The 19,535-nt window shown below is 44.4% G+C and overlaps 1 protein-coding gene across 12 annotated transcripts in view; it reads left to right on the top strand.

Annotated features, from left to right (window-relative positions):
• RERE (arginine-glutamic acid dipeptide repeats) overlaps positions 1-19,535 on the top strand; it is a 410,266-nt gene that overhangs the window by 180,304 nt on the left and 210,427 nt on the right. For all 12 annotated transcript variants that reach the window (XM_061601794.1, XM_061601797.1, XM_061601792.1 and 9 more), the window contains one exon: positions 4,732-4,802. In XM_061601794.1, coding sequence (XP_061457778.1) covers positions 4,732-4,802 — 71 coding nt within the window. The remainder of the gene's footprint in view (positions 1-4,731; positions 4,803-19,535) is intronic.

A 19,535-nucleotide genomic window follows, 5' to 3' on the forward strand; every position in this document is an offset into this window, starting at 1 on the left:
TTCATCCTTCAATGTCAGTTTGTTTTTAAGCATTCCATCCTGTTGAATTATTTTGTGGTATCACACTTAAGCAGTTGCAGAAGGGTTTTTTTATTCCTTGAGGCGGCTGAGTCTCTCTCTCTCTCTCCCCCGCTCTCTCTCTCTCTCCCCCGCCCCCCCTGCTCTCCAGTGATCGAAGAAATTAATTCCTCAGCATACAGCCTCAATTTCAGCTTGTGGTATATTATCTTTCAAGATGAAAGGCACATTTCCATAAACGTAAGAGACTTTATAGTGAAGATAATGCAGGCTTAGAATTGCTGGCTATAAAGAGGGGATGTAGAAGGGGTGTGATTGCTCGGCTCTGTCTCCTCTCCCCCCCTTTCCCCCTCCCACTTCTTTAACAATTAGGTTTTAAAGCAATGTGGGGGGGAAGAGCATACAATCTCTTCTGCGTGTGGATTATTCACAGATATGCCTCTTGGCAGAACAGCATGTATGCTTCCAGAGAGCGAGCAAGAGAGAAAAGGGAAGAGGCGCATTGTAACAGAGGAGTGTCCAAACGGTGTCTCAGGAGCCATCTGCAGCTCCTGGGCAGTTCACGAAATAGAAGAGGGGAAAAAACTCCCTTACAGATTCGTGTGCGTGCACACACAGGTCTCCTTCCTCTTCCCTCTAATCCCTTGTAGTCGGATTGAGATATCCTGGGAGAGGGTGATAGGGGAACTCTGTGAATTTCATCCAGAGCTGGAAAAGGTAAGGGAGTGGCTGTCTGAGAGGGGGGGGGGAAGTAATCTTGGCGCAGGCAGGAAGTCCGGAGTCCGGTAGAAGGCAAGTAAGCAAATGGCAACACATGGGATCATAGGAAGCTGCCTTATCCTGAGCCAGACCATTGTTCCATCTCGCTCAGTATTGTCTACGTTAAGGTTCCAGGTACGGGGTCTTTCCCAGCCCTACCTGGAGATGCCGGGGATTGAACTTGAGACCACCTTGGTGCAAAACAGATGCTCTGCCAGTGAGCTACGGCAGATTCCCCATTGCCCAGCCTCCCTCAGCAGTGAGCTTCCCAGACTGAGGGAAGGCAGAAACTCTGGGAGCTTTCTATTGAACCAGTGGCTTGTGATGGCCCTGTGATGTCACTGGACTCTCCTTACAGACCAGGGGATTCTGGGTGGTTGTGCAGCAGCACAGGTTTTTTAGGAACTGGAAAATGTCACGGTGTCTTAAATTGATTGGGGATCTAATTTCTAAGACGTGAACTGCATCTTTAAACACTGCCAGGTTTTACTGGTATTGGAGCCATTTTTTCTGCTACTAATTAATGTTATGAAACGAGACATTTTTAGAAATGGAAGCTTTCTCTAATAGAGTTAAATTAGCAGATTTCTTTTTTTATCCCACAACAACTGCGGTTCCCTCCTCTGATTGAGGCCTCTTGTCACAGGGAGTGAGTTCCTGATCTGCAGCACTCTAAGTTTATATTTAGATTTATCCCACCCATGTCAAATACCTGAATAAGATGAAATAAGTAATTAATATGTTAAAATTAGCTAGAAACAAGCAAGTCGCTGAAAGAAGGGCGCAAATAAAACCAATAATTTTTTTAAAAAACATCACAAATCTAAAAAGTTGGCGGGAGGAGGGAGGCGGAGGCCTTTCTGCTGGTGAAAAGATGTCAGGGTGGGAGTCAAGTGAGCCTCCTTGGGGACAGTGCTCCAAAGGTTTGGTGCCACCACTAAAAAGGCGCTCTCCTCATTAGCCACCTTTTGAAACCTCAGATTATCAAGATTGAGCCTCTCTTTTTTGGCCTTCATCCAGTCCAATATCGTTCCTCGTTACCAGTTTGACACTTCTACCGCCTCGCCGGAAGTATTATTATTATTATTATTATTATTTATTTAATTTGTATCCTGCCCTTCCTCCCAGCAGGAGCCCAGGGCGGCAAACAAGGCACTAAAAACACTTTAAAACATCATAAAAACAAATCTTAAAATACATTAAGACAAAACGGCGTCTTAAGTAGAAAAAGAAGTGCAACAGAGCTAAGTGTCATCCTCATAGAGATGGCACTTCATCCAAATCTCGTTCCTCGTTCATTGGTTTTACATAGATGATGATAAGCATAGGGGACAAGATCAAACCTGGTGGAAATCCATAGCATAAATGCCACAGAGACCAGCAGTGGCCTCTAGCACCAACTTCTGAAATCAACCATCCGAGTAGGAATGGAACCACCATAAGATGTTGCCTCTGATTTCCAGTCCAGTCATTCTGGTCAGAAGGATGATTGAAAGCCATTGAGAGGTCCAGCAGAATCTACAGGGTCAGATTCCCCCTGGGTTGTATCTTCCATGGGTCTGCTCTGGGTATTGGATACGACCTTCTTCTGTCTCGCTCCCGGCATGGGTCATCCGTCAGGGTCACCAAGCTAGCTTCTGTGCCAAAACCAGGCCTAAACCCAGATTTGAAATGGATCCAGGAAATCCGTCTCACAGCCCCAAGCCCCACACTGTTCGACAGTGGCGGCAGCCTGGCTGGGTGTTTTGGAGGCGGGGCAAAGTTTTGAAGTGCGAGTTGTAGAGTGACTGACTGAAGAGATAGCAGGTAGTTGTGGAGAATTACTGTAGAGTGGGGGAAATTATGGGTTTGATATCTTGTGGCTGTTCTCGACATGTTAACTTAAGTGTACTGGTCTTCGGTGCTGGCTTAGAAACTCGGCCACCTGTTCACAAGTAGAGGTATTTCTTTTGTGTTCTCGTTGCTTGAGGAGCCCTGCAGCTTTCAGTGTGAATTGACTTTCTCAGTGAGCATTGTGTTTGAGGCGATGTGGAGGTTCCATCTGGGGAGCATGAGTCACCGTGGATCATGCACACATGCATGCGGGTGGCTTCTGGATGCTGCATTCCCTACTTGCAAACCAGCCCTTAGCGCTGGTGTGTATTCCTTCAACCAAATCTGTCAGTCATTTAGAAATAGATGCTGCAATCCACTTCTTGGGTTGTAGAGCCATGCCTGTGACCGTCAGAACTACCAGGTTAAGGATCATATCCCGAAATGTCTGTGAAAAGTTGTGTGGGGAGGGGGGAGAGAGAGCAAGAGGGAGAGGCACTCTTCATGCTATACAAATCAGAATAGGCTTTCCTGTTTTCAGAGAGCCAGTCCACCAGTACCAGCCATTACCCCTCGCTGGATCGTCACCTTGCAGTGGTGAATGGGCTTGTGTGTTCCAATGAACCCTGTGAGCGATGCTGTCGGGAGTCATGTGCTCCCAGAAGGGTCATCCATGGCGGTAAGGTCAAAGGTGAGGAACCAGACAAAGAACGATCCAAGAAAGTCCTCAACGGCAGAACAGGCAGAGGATAACAATGTGTACGTTACAACGCCTGTGTAGGCGGATGAAGGCTGCAGCAGATAAAAGACTTCTAATCGTCATGGTAGCCATGCCATTGGATCAAAGCCTTTTTCTGTCAAGATTGTGTGTTGATCGTCATGCGCCGATCTCCCCACATGAAACAAATACACACACAGGTGTCTTCCAACCAAATTATCTTGGAAGACAGTCTTACTCAGTCACGAGTGATCACCAACCAACCACCAGCCATCTTCAAACCAAAGCAAGTGCTGATTTTGTGCAGTTTCCCATCTTATTGTGTCTTCTTGGGAAACTGAGGTCCATTGTGGCTCACCGAGCTGTTCATCCTTCATTTTGTGCTATACGTGTAGAACTGCAGAGTCACTTGCCCTCCCCAAAAAGATTAGCCTACCTGTTTGTGTCTTCCAACATAAATTGTTTTGTGGAAGCAAAAATAAGGAGCCCTCATTCTCATCCGGTGTTTTTTTTTTTTAAAAAAAATTGTTCCTGTCTGCTCATCTGGAGTCGGTGAAGATGATAACCTATAATGAAAATGTTAGAATTAGGAAGTTTTTAGGATGTAAGTTGCCCAGTTTTACTATACAAGCTGCTCTGAAAGCCGATATAGAAGCGATATAAATAATTTGTATTCGTCCAGGTGGGTGACTGTTTTAAAGTCTGCTCTATTTATTTTATTCACAATATTTTATGCTGTGCTAACATTTAATCTCTAAATCATCACTCCTTGTTCTGATTATTTTTGCTTTCTGTAATGCAATAATCCTAATTTTACAGTGTCTTTTGTAGGGTTTATTTAGGGCAAGTTCATATTCCACCATTCCTTATATGTCATTCAAAACGTATTATTTTAAAGTTGTTTTTAAAGATTTCTAGTGTTTTGCTGCTGCTTGTTTGCCACCCGGGGCAAAGGGTGGGAAGGGTTAATACTAATACTACTAATAAAGTATTATTATTGTTATTAAGTTCTGTTCCTTGCTCATCTGGTTCCGCCTTCAGTCCTGGGCATCTTGGTTGTCTTCACAATTTAGAAGTAAATCTAGGCTAGCACTGCTGGATTTTTAATGGTAATTTAGCCACAAGAGATTTGACTGTGTTTGCTGTCTCGACGCAACCTGGTCATTGTGCAAGCTTAATTAGGAGATCGCTCTGATTTGCCTTTTTTTCATGACACAATACCTGTGAGAGTTGACATTAAATGCTGTTCCTTGAAGTAAAATAATGCACGGCTATTTATTTAGTTGCACCAGATCACATCTTTGTAGTGCTTTTAATTGTGTTGTTTCCCTAATACCATTTTTTGTATGTGTTTGCCAAGCTAGAGAAAACTAACCACCATCAGTTTAAAATGAACAATCTTCCTTTTCCCCCTTTTTTTAAAGATTGTGTGTATATTGAGAGTCGCCGACCAAACACTCCATACTTCATCTGTAGCATTCAAGACTTCAAACTGGTAAGTAATGACGGTCCATTTTAAAAAAAGGGGTGTTATTTTTTGTCCTGATGGTGATGGTATGTCCTTCTCTGCATTCTTCCTCCTTCTCTTCTATGGATATATTTTGGGAACTTTTCAAAGAGCACCTGTTTGTCACTACCAATGCCTTCTTGGCAATGGCTGCTCTTTATGGCTTTGATTTTTGGGATCTGTTTGCTTACCTCTATGGCTGTTTTGAGAATCTGCTTTTTGCATTGTGAGGTTGAACATTTGCTGCTACTAGGTGTCACTTTATGTCATTAAATAGAGATAAATTTTCTTTCCCCCTCTCTGATAATATTAGAACTCTGGAACATCCAATTAAGCTGAATGTTGGAAGATTCGGGACAGACAAAAGAAAGGACTCTTGCACACCGCGCATAGTTTAACTATGGAATTCATTCCCACAGGAGGCAATGATGGCCACCAACTTGGATGGCTTTAAAAGAGGGTTAGACAAATACATGGGGGATATGGCTATCATTGGCTACTAGCCATGATGGTTATGCTCTCCCTCCACTGTCAGAGGCAGTAAATGTTTCTGAATACCAGTTGCTGGAAGCCACGGGAGGGGGGAGTGCTGTTGCGCTCAGGCCCTGCTTGCAGTCTTCCTATTGGAGCATCTGATGGGCCACTGTGAGGACAGGATGATGGACTAGATGGGCTCCCTTTGGCCCGATCCAGCAGGCTCCCCTCATAGAGCTGCAACTCCCAGAGTGGTTTAACAATCAGTCCCACTTCCCAGGGAACTCTAGGAAGTGTTGCTCTGCAAAGGGAATTGGGGTCTCCTGAGAACTCTCAGCACCCTTAACAAACTACTCTTTCTATGATTCTTTGGGGGGAAGCCATGACTGTTTAAAGTGGAATAAATGTGTGGTGTGAATGTGGTCTAAGACAGTGATTCCCAACCTGGGGGCTATGAAGTAATCCAGAGGGGCCGCAAACAGTAAAGAAATGAATTACTATTATTATTATTTTTAAAAGTCTTCATTCCCTGGATTCTTTCTGCTCTCCACTGCTGCTGCAGACGACACCTCCCCCTTGCTCCAAACGAGAGGGGAGACTTTTCCTGAAGTGCCAGAGCATCTTTCAGGGGCACCGAAAGCAGGCATCTGGCTATAAAACATGTGGCAGATGCAAAAGGAGGCTGAAGGTAAAGCTACCAAAAAGAAGAGGGGATTGCTATCACCAACTCCCGTCTCCTTGCGCTGCCGCTGCTGAAGACACCCTTACTCAGAACGAGAGGAGAGGGTGAAGAAGAAGCAAGGCTGCAAGGAAAGGCTGCTTTCCCCCTTCCTTCCTGGCACCCAGCCTGCCTGCCTGTCTTGGCTGTCGATTCACTGCCATCTCCTTTGAAAAATTATTCTTATTTGCAAGGCCACCCAGATCTCACCTTTGGCCCAGATGGAGCCAAGGAGCAGTGAGGAAGCTCAGGGCTCGCTCCCCCCCATCTCTGAGGCTGTGTGTGTGCCAGCGTCCCCCCTTTCTTCCACTTACACTCTGTCCTCCCAATCTCTCCAAGATGCTGCGGCAGTTGAGGGTGTCCCCCCGCCCACATGCCCAAATGCTTGCACGCCTGCAGATGCGGGCAGGAGGGGCTGGTGTGTTTGTGTGTGCATGCACCGATCTGTCTTCTGCTCTGCTCTCCTTTCCCAAGTCATCAGTTCTGATGATCATCCCAAGGCCTATGAGCACTAACTGCCCAACTCAATCTATCCGCCCTTTTGTGTTTACAATCTAGCATCCCCTCCACTACCACACTGCTGGTTCTTTCTTGTTGTTGATGTTGTTGTTATTAGCTCAGCAGGTTGGCTGAGGCTGGGGTCAACACGCTGCAGCTGAAATGTATTTATTTATTTAATTACAATTGCATTTATATCCCACATTTCCTCCAAGTTGCTCAAGGTGTTGTACATGGTTCCCCCCCCTCCTTTCCATTTTATCCTTACACCAACCCTGTCAGGCTGAGAGACTGTGTCTGGCCCAAGGTCACCCAGTGGGCTTCATGGCTGGGTGGCTGGGTGCGGATTTGAACCTGGATCTTAGTCCAACACTGTGACCCAGTGGTGTTGGGAGACAGGACTGTACATCTTTGGAGTATGTGTGTGTGTGGGACGGGGATACCAATTTGATGAACCCTTGCATTAAGTAAAGAAAGCAACATGTCCCTGTATGCAGGGAGCTTTTGTGGTAAGGAATATTTGGAGATATGATTTTGCTTACACCATTTTTTCCTTTAAACGAGGCTAAAATTACAATTAGCGTGGGGGGGGTCATGAATTTTTTTGAGCTTATAAAAAGGGTTCCATACTCATCAAGGTTGGGAACCACTGGTCTAAGAGAACACAGTCTAGCTGAGAAGCCAGGAGCCTTACGCAAGAACTTATGTTCAGGTTGCTTTTGAGACCAAAAAGAGATAATTGTTTAAAAATGTAAATAAATACACACATTTGGATGGCATGTTACTCAGGCCTGTATATCAGCCCAGGGTTCAGGCTGGTTATGAGACTGAATCAGCCTTGGTAGTCCTGATGGATTACTTTTATTGGGAGGACAGAGGGAGTGCAACCCTGTTATTCTTGCTTGATCTCTGGGTGTCTTTTGATACTGTTCACCATGGTGTCTTTCTGGGCCGACTTGGTAAGATGGGTATTGGAGGCACTGTTTTACAGTGGTTCCAATCATACCTCCAGGGTCGTTTTCAGAGAATTAGGTGACTGTCTTTCGGCCCCCTGGCAGTTGTGCTATGGGGTGCATCAGGGTACCATCTTGTTCCCCATGCTGTTTAACATCTATATGAAGCCCTTGGGAGCAGTCATCAGGAGATTTGGGGCAAGGTGTCAGCAGTGCGCTGACGATACCCAGCTTTGTTTCTGTGTAAAATCTGAATCTGGTGAGGCTGTGCCAACCCTGGACTGTTGCCTGGACTTGGTGGTGGGCTGGATGAGGGCAAATAAACAGTCTGAATCCTAGCAAGACGGAGGTGCTGTGGGTCAGTGGTTCCCGAGTTTGGATAATTGGCCAGTTGCCTGCTTTGATGGGGTCATACTCCCTTTGAAAGGCAGGTTCATAGTCTGGGGATGCTCCTGGATCCATCTTTGTTGCTAGAGGCCCAGGTGACCTCAGTGGCTAGGAGTGCTTTTTACCACATTCGGGTGGTAAGACAGCTACGGCCATTTCTGGACCGGGATAGCCTGACCGCCATTGTCCACGCACTGGTAATCTGCAGGCTGGGTTACTGTAATGTTCTCTATGTGGGGCTACCCTTGAAGTTGGTCCAGAAGCTGCAGCTGGTGCGAAATGCAGCGGCAAGACTGCTCACTGGAACAGGGTATCGCCAACATGTCACCCTGCTGCTGAAAGAATTGCACTGGCTGCCTATTAGCTACCAGGCTACATTCAAGGTTCTAGTTTTGGTGTACCAACGCCCTATACAGCTTGGGACCAGGATACCTGAAAGACTGTCTTAGCCCTTATATACCCAGCCAATCACTGCGCTCTGCAGGTGAGGGCCTCCTGCAGATACCATCTTATCAGGAGGTCCGTTCCACAAAACATAGGAAACGGTCTTTTAGTATTGTGGCATCTCCCCTTTGGAATTCCCTCCCCTAAAATAGAATGATCAAGGGGATGGAGTGACTGCCTTATGAGGAAAGGTTGCAGCATTTGGGGCTTTTTAGTTTAGAGAAAAGGCGGGTCAGAGGAGATATGATAGAAGTATATAAAATTATGCATGGCATTGAGAAAGTGGATAGAGAAAAGTTTTTCTCCCTCTCTCATAATAATAGAACTTGTGGACATTCAAAGAAGCTGAAAGTTGGAAGATTCAGGACAGACAAAAGGAAGTATGGAATTTGCTCTCACAAGATGCAGTAATGGCCACCAGCTTGGATGGCTTTTAAAGAGGATTAGACAAATTCATGGAGGACAGGGCTATCAATGGCTACTAGCCATGATGGCTGTGCTCTGCCACCCTAGTCAGAGGCAGCATGCTTCTGAAAACCAGTTGGCGGAAGCCTCAGGAGGGGAGAGTGTTCTTGCACTCGGGTCCTGCTTGCGGGCTTCCCCCAGGCACCTGGTTGGCCACTGTGAGAACAGGATGCTGGACTAGATGGGCCACTGGCCTGATCCAGCAGGCTCTTCTTATGTTCTTAAAATATTAGGCAGGCACCATCTCTATCTTTTCGCCACCTACTAAAGACCTTCCTCTTTCAACAAGCCTTTTAAATAGAGACCTTACCCAGTCTAGGTCTGTGTTGGAGTTACTTTTTAAGATGTTCTTAAAGCCTTTTTAAAAAAGATGCTTTTGAAGATATTTTGTTTTAATATATTTTAAAATATGTTTTAATGATGTTTTAAGGTGTTTTTAGTGCTTTTGTTTGCTGCCTTGGGCTCCTACTGGAAGGAAGGGTGGGATATAAATAATAAATAAATAAATAAACAAACAAATCACCATCTGTTCCTCTCTCCCAAAATTTCTTCCCTTTCTCTCTTTCCCTTCCTCCCCCCCCCTTTCCTTCTGGTTAATGTATAACTGCGGTGTGAGAGAACATGCTTCCTTTCCCTGGTTATACTTTGACAGTCTGTTTCAATATTTATGTGTCTGCTATTTTTACCCCCTGGAGATCTCAGTTATGTACAGTTTCTCACAGGTAATTTTTCTTATCCTTCTGGTTTTTGGAGTCAGTCCAGCTTCCTGTTTTTTTTCAAGAAGTGCCTTTTTTGTTGCCTTTTTGATGCCACACATTTCTCTCTCCCCCACTCCCTCCCAAATCCCTGTTCTCTATTGAATTCAATAATACTATGACATGAACAATACTTTGGCAGTATCATTTTTTTTTAATATATAAAAGCGATAGCTTTTTAAGCAACGAGGCTTGAATAACGTTTTAAGCCCCATTTTTGCAATTTTGCACATTAGCAGGTGCTTGGGAGTTCAGGAGGAATTGCTGCTGCAAAACAAAATAAAAAAATAAAATAAATGTTGAATTACAGTGCGCGAGAGTTGCCGTTCTGGGCAGAAGTTCCTGCTGATCAACAGTAATTGCTTAGGGTATTAACAGCAATAAAAGCTGAAGCTTCTGTTGTCAGTATTGGTCTGCTACAACACATTAAAGCTGTCTGCAAAACAGCGTGGGAAGTAGAGCACAATATGTTTTAGTACCTTTTATGTATATCCTTTTTTTTAACCCTCACTCCCTTCCCCCGCACAATCGAACAACCTCGTTGTGTTTCTTAAATATCCTGCTTTTAGGTTTTGCATTTAGCTTAGAGTGGCAATAATGCATAACTCTTAAGAGCAACGCTGACTTCTCTTTTATGGAATAGCGATATTTACAGCCTGGCTGCCTACTTCTCTTTCTCCCCCCCCTCCCCCAGGTCTTTTTTTAAGAAATGTAAGAAATGTAATAAGAAATCTAAACAATATTCAGGGATTTTTATGAATTTGAACCCCTGTTCTTTAATGGGACCAGGGTTCGAATCCCCACACAGCCATAAAGCTCACTAGGTGGCCTTGGGCCAGTCACTGCCTCTCAGCCTCAGAGGAAGGCAATGGTAAACCACCTCTGAATACCGCTTACCAGGAAAACCTTGTTCGTAGGGTCGCCATAAGTCGGGATCGAAGGCAGTCCATTTCCATTTTGTCAAGGCTGTTAAAACAACATACAAAACAGTGACAATGTCTGAGTGTCCATTCCATTATAACACAGATGACTATCTTGGCCCATTTCTGGGTCTCTGAGTCCTCTGCTTGATGTAAGCCAATGCATAACACTTTCCACCTTCATTCTCTCACCCAAAGCCTTTGAAAGGTAGGTGCAAGTGTCAAGTCCAAATCTTGTCTGGTGTACTAGACAATGATTTTGAGTAGAAATTTAGTACATTGTGCTTGCCTCTCTCCCCAGGATCTTTAAATTCTCAGAAGGTCTTCTCTGTATTAAACCCACAACTGTTGACTGATTTTAATAGATTAAGCATTCTTTTTAATTATCTGTTTAAGGGTTTTAAATGTTTGCATTTTCCCCGGAACCAAGATATAGGTGCCTTTTTGGCCAAGTGTATTTTTTCATTTATTTTATTAGTAACTTTATATCCCATCTTTCCTTGAAGGAGCTGAAAGTGGTGTACAAACATGGTTCTCCCTCTATTATAATAATAATAATAATAATAATAATAATAATAATAATAATAATAATAATAATAATAATAATAATAATAATTGAATTTATTAGTCAACCATCTGGCTGGCTGTCCAGCCACTCTGGGCGACGTACAAAATAGGCATACAATACCTAGACATTAAAAATCTAAAAACAATGAAGATAAAATCTCCCAATTTTATCCTTGCAACAACCCTGTGAAGTTGGTTAGTCGGAGAGACAATGACTGACCCGCAGTGAGCTTCATGAACAAGCAGGGATTTGAACCCTGGTCTCCTGGGTCCCAGTCTGGCACTCTAACCACTGTACCACATGATTGCAAACATGCAGAGAGCTGGATTTGGTTAAAATGCAAACCTCTGATATCACAGAATATTACGTAGTTTGGCCCTGAGAGGCAGTAACACAGCCTAGGTTGCCCAGTGAGCTTCAGGGCCAACCAGAGATTTGAACCTTGGTCTTTCAGGTCCGAGTCTAACATTTTAACTGCTGTATTATACTGGCTCCCTATTATTATTATTATTATTATTATTATTATTATTATTATTATTACTACTACTACTACTACTACTACTACTACTACTACTACTACTACTACTACTACTACTACTACTACTACTACTACTACTACAGCTTATATCCTGCCCTTCCTCCTGAAGTGTAGGTGTAATGCTAGTGGTTTCCATACATGGTTTAGAGATTAGGAATGTGCCAGCTTTTACCTCCCTCTTCCCTTCCCTGGTAAACATTAATTATGGGTTGGTTAATTATGGTTAGCTTTTAAGCTAGAGTTGGAAGGTGGTTTGCAAATCCTGGATAGTGGAAGTGGTATCTGTACCAGGCCTTGGAGATACCAGCCAAGTTTGAACTGTAAAATCTTGGCTTAATAAGCCAGGCAGGAGCCGGCGTACCAGGATCTGCACAAGCTGTGTGCACCCACTTTACTCCTCTCTTGTTCATGACCTAGGAGTATAGGAATCTGCCTTATACAGGGTTGGACCATGGCTCCCTCCTCCTCAACAGACCCTTGCTCCCAAGAGACCCAGGCAGCAGAGCCTTCTGGAAGCCACATGGGCCCTCCTGTGCCGATTTGCTTATTACCGTGTCCACCACCACCTTTGCTCTTCAGGCCTGTGTGACGAAGAGGGTTCAAGTTGGCTTGGCTCCAGAACGTTTGGAAGCCATTGACCGTCGTGTCTTGTTTACCCGTGGTTCACTGCAGCTTCCTGGCTTCTTTTGCTGCTCAGATGGAGGGAGAAGTGAAATGGCCGCAAAGGGGCTGCACATGGGTGCAGTCAGCTCCTGCGTATCTTGGGATGTGATCATTCAGATGTGGCCACTGATGTGACATAACTATGAAATCACTTAAATGTTTTAATTAGACAAGGCTATCTCTGTTATTGCTGGTGGATATGATATCCGGACTGTGAATGTAAGCGAAAGACTCACGGAGAAAGGGAAGAGGGAGAAGTTTTGCCCCTTCCCATGTAATACTAGAACCAATGAAGCTGAATGTTGGGAAATTCATGACAGATAAAAGAAAGGACTTCTTCACACATCTCATAGTTAAACTTTGGAAATCACTCCCTCAGGAGGCAGTGACAGCTGCCGACTTGGATGGCTTTGAAAGGGGATCAGACGAATTAATGGAGGATACGGCTATCAGTGGTTACGAGCCATGATGGCTGTGCTCAGCCTCATTGGTTGGAGGCAATATGCTGAATACAAGTTGCTGGTAACTTCAGGAGAGGAGAATACTCTTGCGCTTAGGTCCTTCTTGTCTTCCTTCAGACATCTGGTTGGCCACTGTGAGAACAGGATGCTGGATGAGATGGGCCTTTTGGCCTGATCCTGCAGGCTCTTATATTCTTACTGAGAATGTCTGCAGCCCTCCAACTCATGGTTTTCTTCAAAGTGCCCCACAGCACCTCTCATATGACACCAGAGTTGCTTAATTCAGTTAATGCCAGTTAAATGTATGCTTAGGTTGGGTGGGGGAACTGCTATCACTAAATATGTACTTCTTTCTCATATTAAGATAATCTTGATTTTGCTACTCTGTTGTCTCTTTTGGGGAGTTGCGCTTGTATAATGTTGAGTGGATTAGATACTTGATCTCACTCTACATATCCCAGATTCCAGCAAGAGAATGTGTTTCACTTTGCCCACAGCTACAATGCACATGGATCAAGAAGAAAATAAAACAACTGTTCTGAAATGTCACCAGTTAGTTAAGTGCATCATTATCATCTTGGTCTTCATATGTGACTTACATTTGTCTGTATATAAGAACCTTTTTCATTGGTGGCAAAGCTTTTAAGTATACATTGCCATGTTTTGTGGGGAGATGGAGAACTTTACCTGTCATATATTTGCTGTTTAGGATGGGTAGAGTGAGGGAATGAGGCTCAGATATAGCTCCCAACACTTCAAGCTGAAGGATTTCCAGTAGCTCGATTGTGATGATTTTTGCCCTGTGCCCTGTGGATGTTCTGATAGTCTCAATTTAAAATATTGATCCCTTGACCTTAGTATAAGAGAGCACCTTCCATAAATCCAAGGGTGTGTTTATACCCACTTTTATTCCTCAGAAAGAGTTGGTTTATTTTTATGGTGCCTGTGTAGCTCAGTGCCACACATCACTTACAATAGGGTGGGTCCTACCAGCAGGCTTACATTTGAGTAAAAGGATTAGGCTATTTTGTGCTCTCACAGTTGGGATTGCTATTTTCAGCTGTGTCCAGAAGACTATATGGAGTCAGTGGCTGTTCCTCAGAAACGTGCTGTGGCCTAATATATTCGCTCTTCCATCTTCTTGTGCTGATTTCCTTCTCCTTTTCTTGGTTCGCAAAAACCAAGTTTGCTGTGATGTCCAATTTGCAAAACTATGGTTAGCACAAACCAGGGGTTTGCCTACAAGCTGTGGTTTGGAGGCCCATATTAAAACATGAGGTTGTATCCAATGTTAGCTTTCCTCAGAGTAGATCACTGAAATTAAAGAACATGGGTAAGTTAAGTCCATTCCTTTCAGTTGATCTGCTCTAAGTAAAACTTAGCTGGATGAAAGTCATGGTTTGTGATTCAAGTTCAATACTAATTCTTGGTTTGCATTAACCATTGTTGGCCCAATTTAGAAGTCTTGACAAACTGTGGTGGTCACAAGTAAGGAATGGAGAAAGGAGGAGAGCACAGTCATAGTTTGGAGGGTCGAACACGATGTCTGAAATAGACAGAGAAGTTCCTTAGAGAGACTGAGCTGAGAAATTCAGCAAGGGATTGTTTTTCCACCCACCAGCTCACTGGAGGAGGGAAGGAGCAGTTCTTTGTCTGCTGTATTAGGGATTTAGCAAGCAAGAGGAGGATGGGAGATGACAGTTCTGAATGAGCAGCCTTCAGTCTGTGTTGGCATAAATCGTGCACTCTCGCAAAGACCACCCTGTACAGTTCGAGAGCTCTCAATTGCACCTTTGCTGCCACTGCTGGTTGTGCTGTTCTTTGAAACAGACAAGCACCGGGTTTGGAGCTCAGCTGTTCATTGGCAGGAGTGTCTTTCAGCTCCAAAATGTAGTCTGATTCCAGCATGGAAGGGAGTGAAGCCTGGGGGGAAATCCTTTCAAGTCTGTGTTGGCCTGACATCCTTGTTCCTGTGACACTATGGAATCTTGGCAGGAAGGCAAGCAACAGGGATAGTTCTCTTAAATACCCTTATTTTGAGCGAGGTTGCCCTCGCCTCTCTCCTCCACCCCTCCCAAAATCTTCCTTGGGTATATTTTCCTGCTCTTGCCCTCCAGTCTGTTCTCTGCTTGCGTAATATTAGAGTGCTTTTACTGCCTTTTCCACCAAGTCTCTCCCTTGCTCATTAACTGGTGCCCCGATTGTAAATGTTGCTCATTCCTCCAGCCCCCTCTTTGCGAACTTTAATTGCGTGCTAACTGACTTGCTTGAATGGGATCAGCCATATTTCTCTATTGGGCTCTTGCAGGTGTGTTTTTTTATTGCAGATTTAAATGTAAAAATAATTAGCTGCCCTTCCATTGGCTGTCCTTGAGTGTGTCTGCACGTGGGAAGGGATTGGTGTATGTGCACGGGTGTTCTCCAGGAAGCCTTTACATTTCATGGCACCCAGCACATTCCAGCGTAGAGGGTAACACTATCGATTTGCTTTCTTTTAAGGGCACAGCAGACTGCCAAAATTGTTTTAGCCTGATCTGAACCTGATCCGGTTGGCAAAGCTCTGCTGCTCGGCAGGATCTAATAAATTCCTCTCACTTGCAGATCCTAATTCAGTGTAACGATAGAGCTGCTGGAGGAGGCAAAAATTGATTACTGCCTCCCAGACAGCAACAGCAACTTCTCTTGTTATAACACACCAGATGTTTTTGCTAAAACGCCTTTTTTCTTTCATTAATTCTGGTTTTGCAGGATAGCTCTGAATGCATCAGAAGTTCAAGTGTCCTGATTGATGTAAGTTTAATGTAGAATAGAGATGTGTACGCTGGCACAGAGAGGCTCATAGGACTTTGTAAATATTTTGGCCCAACTCTGTCACCTTTATGTTGTTCTCTTGTGAGACATATGCCAATGTCTTTCTCCCCTTCCCCCCCCCCCCCTTTGCAGGTGATCGTGCAGTCTTCCCCAATTAGGGAGACAGTCTTCCCTAACTAGGTGCCCTTCAGCTATTGCTGGACTCAGTGATGCTTTTTTCCCCACAGAATTTTTTTTGTTCCTTAAGTTCATTAGCAGCAATGAACAGATGCCAGTTGCACATACAATATTAAGCAAGCTTGGCAGTGTCGAAGTTTTGTTTACTAAAAACAAGTAAAACAAACATGCTAAATTAGATCACACTCTAGGTGGGCACTGGAAAGTTTTTCCATTGCAAATTTTCCCACGCAAATTCGTCTCATTCTCATAGGAAGTTTATTTGTTTTGGACAGAACACGTCACTGGTTGGACTACAGCTTCTGTCATCCCTGACTGTTGGCCATGCTAATTGGGGCAGGTTGTATTCCCAAACATCTGGAGGACAGCAGGCTAGGGAAGGCTGCTTTAGAGAGAGTTCACCACAAAGACTGCTCAGTGAAGCAGAAGACCAGATTCATGCTATCAAAGGTCTTCTCAGCTACTTATTACAAAAAGGATACCTCTGGAGTAATAGTCCAAGGCTTCCCAGTTCTGTGACCCACTGTATACATCAGCTGGCAAAATGGGGCCCACTTTCAGTTGTTCGTGCTTGGCATATTTTCTCCTTCTTTTGTTTAAAAGCAAAAGCTTAAACAATGATAAAAGGAAAATGACAGCGGCAGATGCCACTTATGGGTCATAATGTGCCAGTTGAACATCAGTGCTTTGGAACCTGGGGTGGCGAAGCTGTGACCCTCCACTTGTTATGATGTTTCTGGGCTCCATCACTGGTGGCTGGGAATTATGGGAGTTGTAGTCCAAGACCATCTGAAGAGACAGAGGGTAGTCAGTCGTGCCCTAGAGAGAGGTCCTTAAAAAGAATCCCACTGCCCCTTAATTAAGGCTTTATCAAATTGTACTAGGCTCCTTTATTTAACTTGAGCATATAAACCTTTCTCTGTAGCACCAGTTTGATGCTTGCCTCGTCTTCATTTTCCAGTGAGTTTAGGAGCCAGTGTGGTGTAGTGGTTAAGGTGCTGAACTATGACCTGGGAGACCAGGGTTTGATTCCCCACACAGCCACGAAGCTCACTGGGTGACCTTGGGCCAGTCGCTTCCTCTCAGCCTCAGATGAAGGCAATGGTAAACCCCCTCTGAATACCGCTTACCATGAAAACCCTATTCATAGGGTCACCATAAGTTGGAATCAACTTGAAGGCAGTCCATTTCCATTTTACCTGCAAGTGCTGGACTGCCTGTTGTGAGGATGGGGTACAATTTACCAGTAAGCCCAAGTCTCCTTCCTCTTCCTTTTAGGTAAGTGGGATGTAGCATGCATGTATGAGCAGCCTTATTCAACCTTGTGCCCTCCTGATGTTTTGAAATCCAACTCCCATCAGCCCCAGAAAGTATTGCCAGTGGTCAGGGATGACAGGAATTGTAGTTAAAAAAAAATCTGGAAGGCTCAGATAGTGAAAGGCTGATATATGCCTTAATTTACATGGCTTTCCTAAGTAATAATCAGTAACTGTCTATAAACATCCCATTTTTAGACAAGGTATCTAAGTACCCAGGAGCCCCAAAACACTTCATGCAAATCCCTTTTTGATTGAATAAGGGTAATCTGGTTTCCCATCTGCCTACAGCACACTAGAATGCGTAAAACAACAGATGATGTGGCAATTGTGCAGGGTCCTCTCTAAAGCACAAAAGATGTGTGTAGCTTTTCAAACTGGGCTTAGGGGGGTTGTTTGTTTTTCTTCCTAATGGAACATGGCAGCACCACTCCTCTTGTATTGCAGTGTGTGGCTTGGGTTTTTGTGGCACCTGTGTGTTCCCTCTGCGAAAGGAACAGGGTCCCCTTTTGTTGGACTTGGATCGCTTTACGGCTCCCATCTATAGCTGATCAAGGCAGCAAGCGTGTTTTAAAAGGCATGCTGTGGAATTGTAAGAATGCAGAACAATGCCACATAGACTCTTCCAGCTCATGGGGACTGCATTTCAGTGTTAGCTTTCCTGGCACGAGTTCTGATTGTTGAAGATTTGTGTAGCATACACAAAACAAAATAGCATCGAACACAGAAGCGGAAGGCAGGTTCTGTGGCCAGTTGCTGCTGCTTCCCCACCCTGCCTAGATTTCTCTCTTCTTCTGTCCCCTTGCCACCCCCCCCCTTAATTACCAGAGCATTCAAATCTGTAGACCGGCATCAATATGCACACATCCTTTTTTGCATCGTACTGCATGATCACAGATCGCGTTAGACCAGCGTTTCCCAACTAGTGGGCTGCCAGATGTTGTTGGACCACAATTCCCATCTTTCCTGACCATTGGCAATGCTGGCTGAGGCTGATGGGAGTTGTGGTCCAACAACATCTGGAGGCACACTGGTTGGGAAAGTCTGCTCTAGACCCACAACCAAAACACAAGGAAGAGCCCTGTTAGATCAGATCAAAGATTTATCTAGCCCTGGGGATGGAGAACCGGATCTGATCAGCGGATCCAAGTTTGACAGGTGACCCATTTTTGCCAACACGGTTTGTCCATCAGTGCAAGGATTTCCACTTGTACAATTTCCCCCTTTCCCTGCGTTCACCCCATGCCCTTCCCAAATCTGCTCTAGAGGGTTGGGGACGTGCGGTGGGAGGAGAGGGGAGAAAGTTCTGTTGTTCAGGAGAAAATCCTTGTGCTGATGGGACGAGCTGGTTGGATACCACCCTTAGGAAGCAAACCGTGGGGGCAAAGGCAGAGTCCTGCCCTTCGCAAACACTGTCAATTACCTGCTCGGCTGTGGCTACAAATCTCCTTTCCTGTATCTTTACCTGGCCCAGACCTGATGCCATATATGAGTCATCGGGCGGATTTAAGGGCTTGGGGTTGTTTTGTGTTTGTGTGTGGGGTTATGTGATTTCTTGAACTCCTGCAAAGCGTCATGTCTCTTATCTTGACTAATTACTGAGAAGCTGATCTTTTGCTGTTGCTAGCTGCCATGCCTTGCCTTTAGTGCTTTAGTTACCATGCCATGTAATATAAAGACAATCTCCCCCTCTCCATTTGCATATTTGGTTGGATTTCAGGGCTGATCTGTTATTGCTACTCTTAGCAACATGGGAAATTGCCTTATACGGAATCAGACCGTCTCTACATCTAGTTCAGTACTGGCCACACGGACTGGCAGTGTCTCTCCAGACTTTCAGGCAGGAGTCTCTCCCAGCCTTACCCTGAGATGCCATTTTTTAAATTGTTTTTAATTTTTTTAAAATTGTGTATTTAAATTTTTTGTGTGTGTTTTAAAATTTGTGTATTTGTTTTTATTGTTCTTAATTGCTGTAAACCGCCCAGAGAGCTTCGGCTATGGGGTGGTAAATAAATAAATAAATATTGGCGATTGAACTTGGGACCTTCTGCATGTAAAGTGCAGGTGCCACTAAGCCGCGGCCCTTTTTCTGGGGCAACAGAGCTGTGTTAGGAAAGTCTTCCTATGCCCACATTGGAATATGTAGGCACATCCACAGTATCCAAAAAGTTTGTTTTATTTACTTAGAAGAGTTGTCTCTCTCCCTTCAGCAAAGCTATATGAGACACTCCATAAAACAACAGATTAGAGCATTTCAGTAGAAATTCAGCATAAAATAACAGTAAAGCAGATAAAACTGCAATATGGTAAATTGATGCCTGTTTTAAAAGCCTGGGCAAATTAAAACAAACATATTTTCTTGGTGCTGGAATTACTTGAATGTTGACTTCAGGCTAGTCCCCCTGCGGAGGACATTCCATAAGCAGGGGCCACTCCCAGAATGGATCTCTCTCTGGCCACCACCCATCTAACTTCAGATGGTGGGCAGATCCTGAGGGGAGCCTCAGATGATCAATGTGGCACTTGTGCTCTAGAAGGCAGTCCTTTAGGTACCCAAGTCATTTAAAGCTGTT

This window comes from Rhineura floridana, chromosome 18 (assembly GCF_030035675.1).
Source record: "Rhineura floridana isolate rRhiFlo1 chromosome 18, rRhiFlo1.hap2, whole genome shotgun sequence".
In the NCBI taxonomy this organism is placed as follows: domain Eukaryota; kingdom Metazoa; phylum Chordata; class Lepidosauria; order Squamata; family Rhineuridae; genus Rhineura; species Rhineura floridana.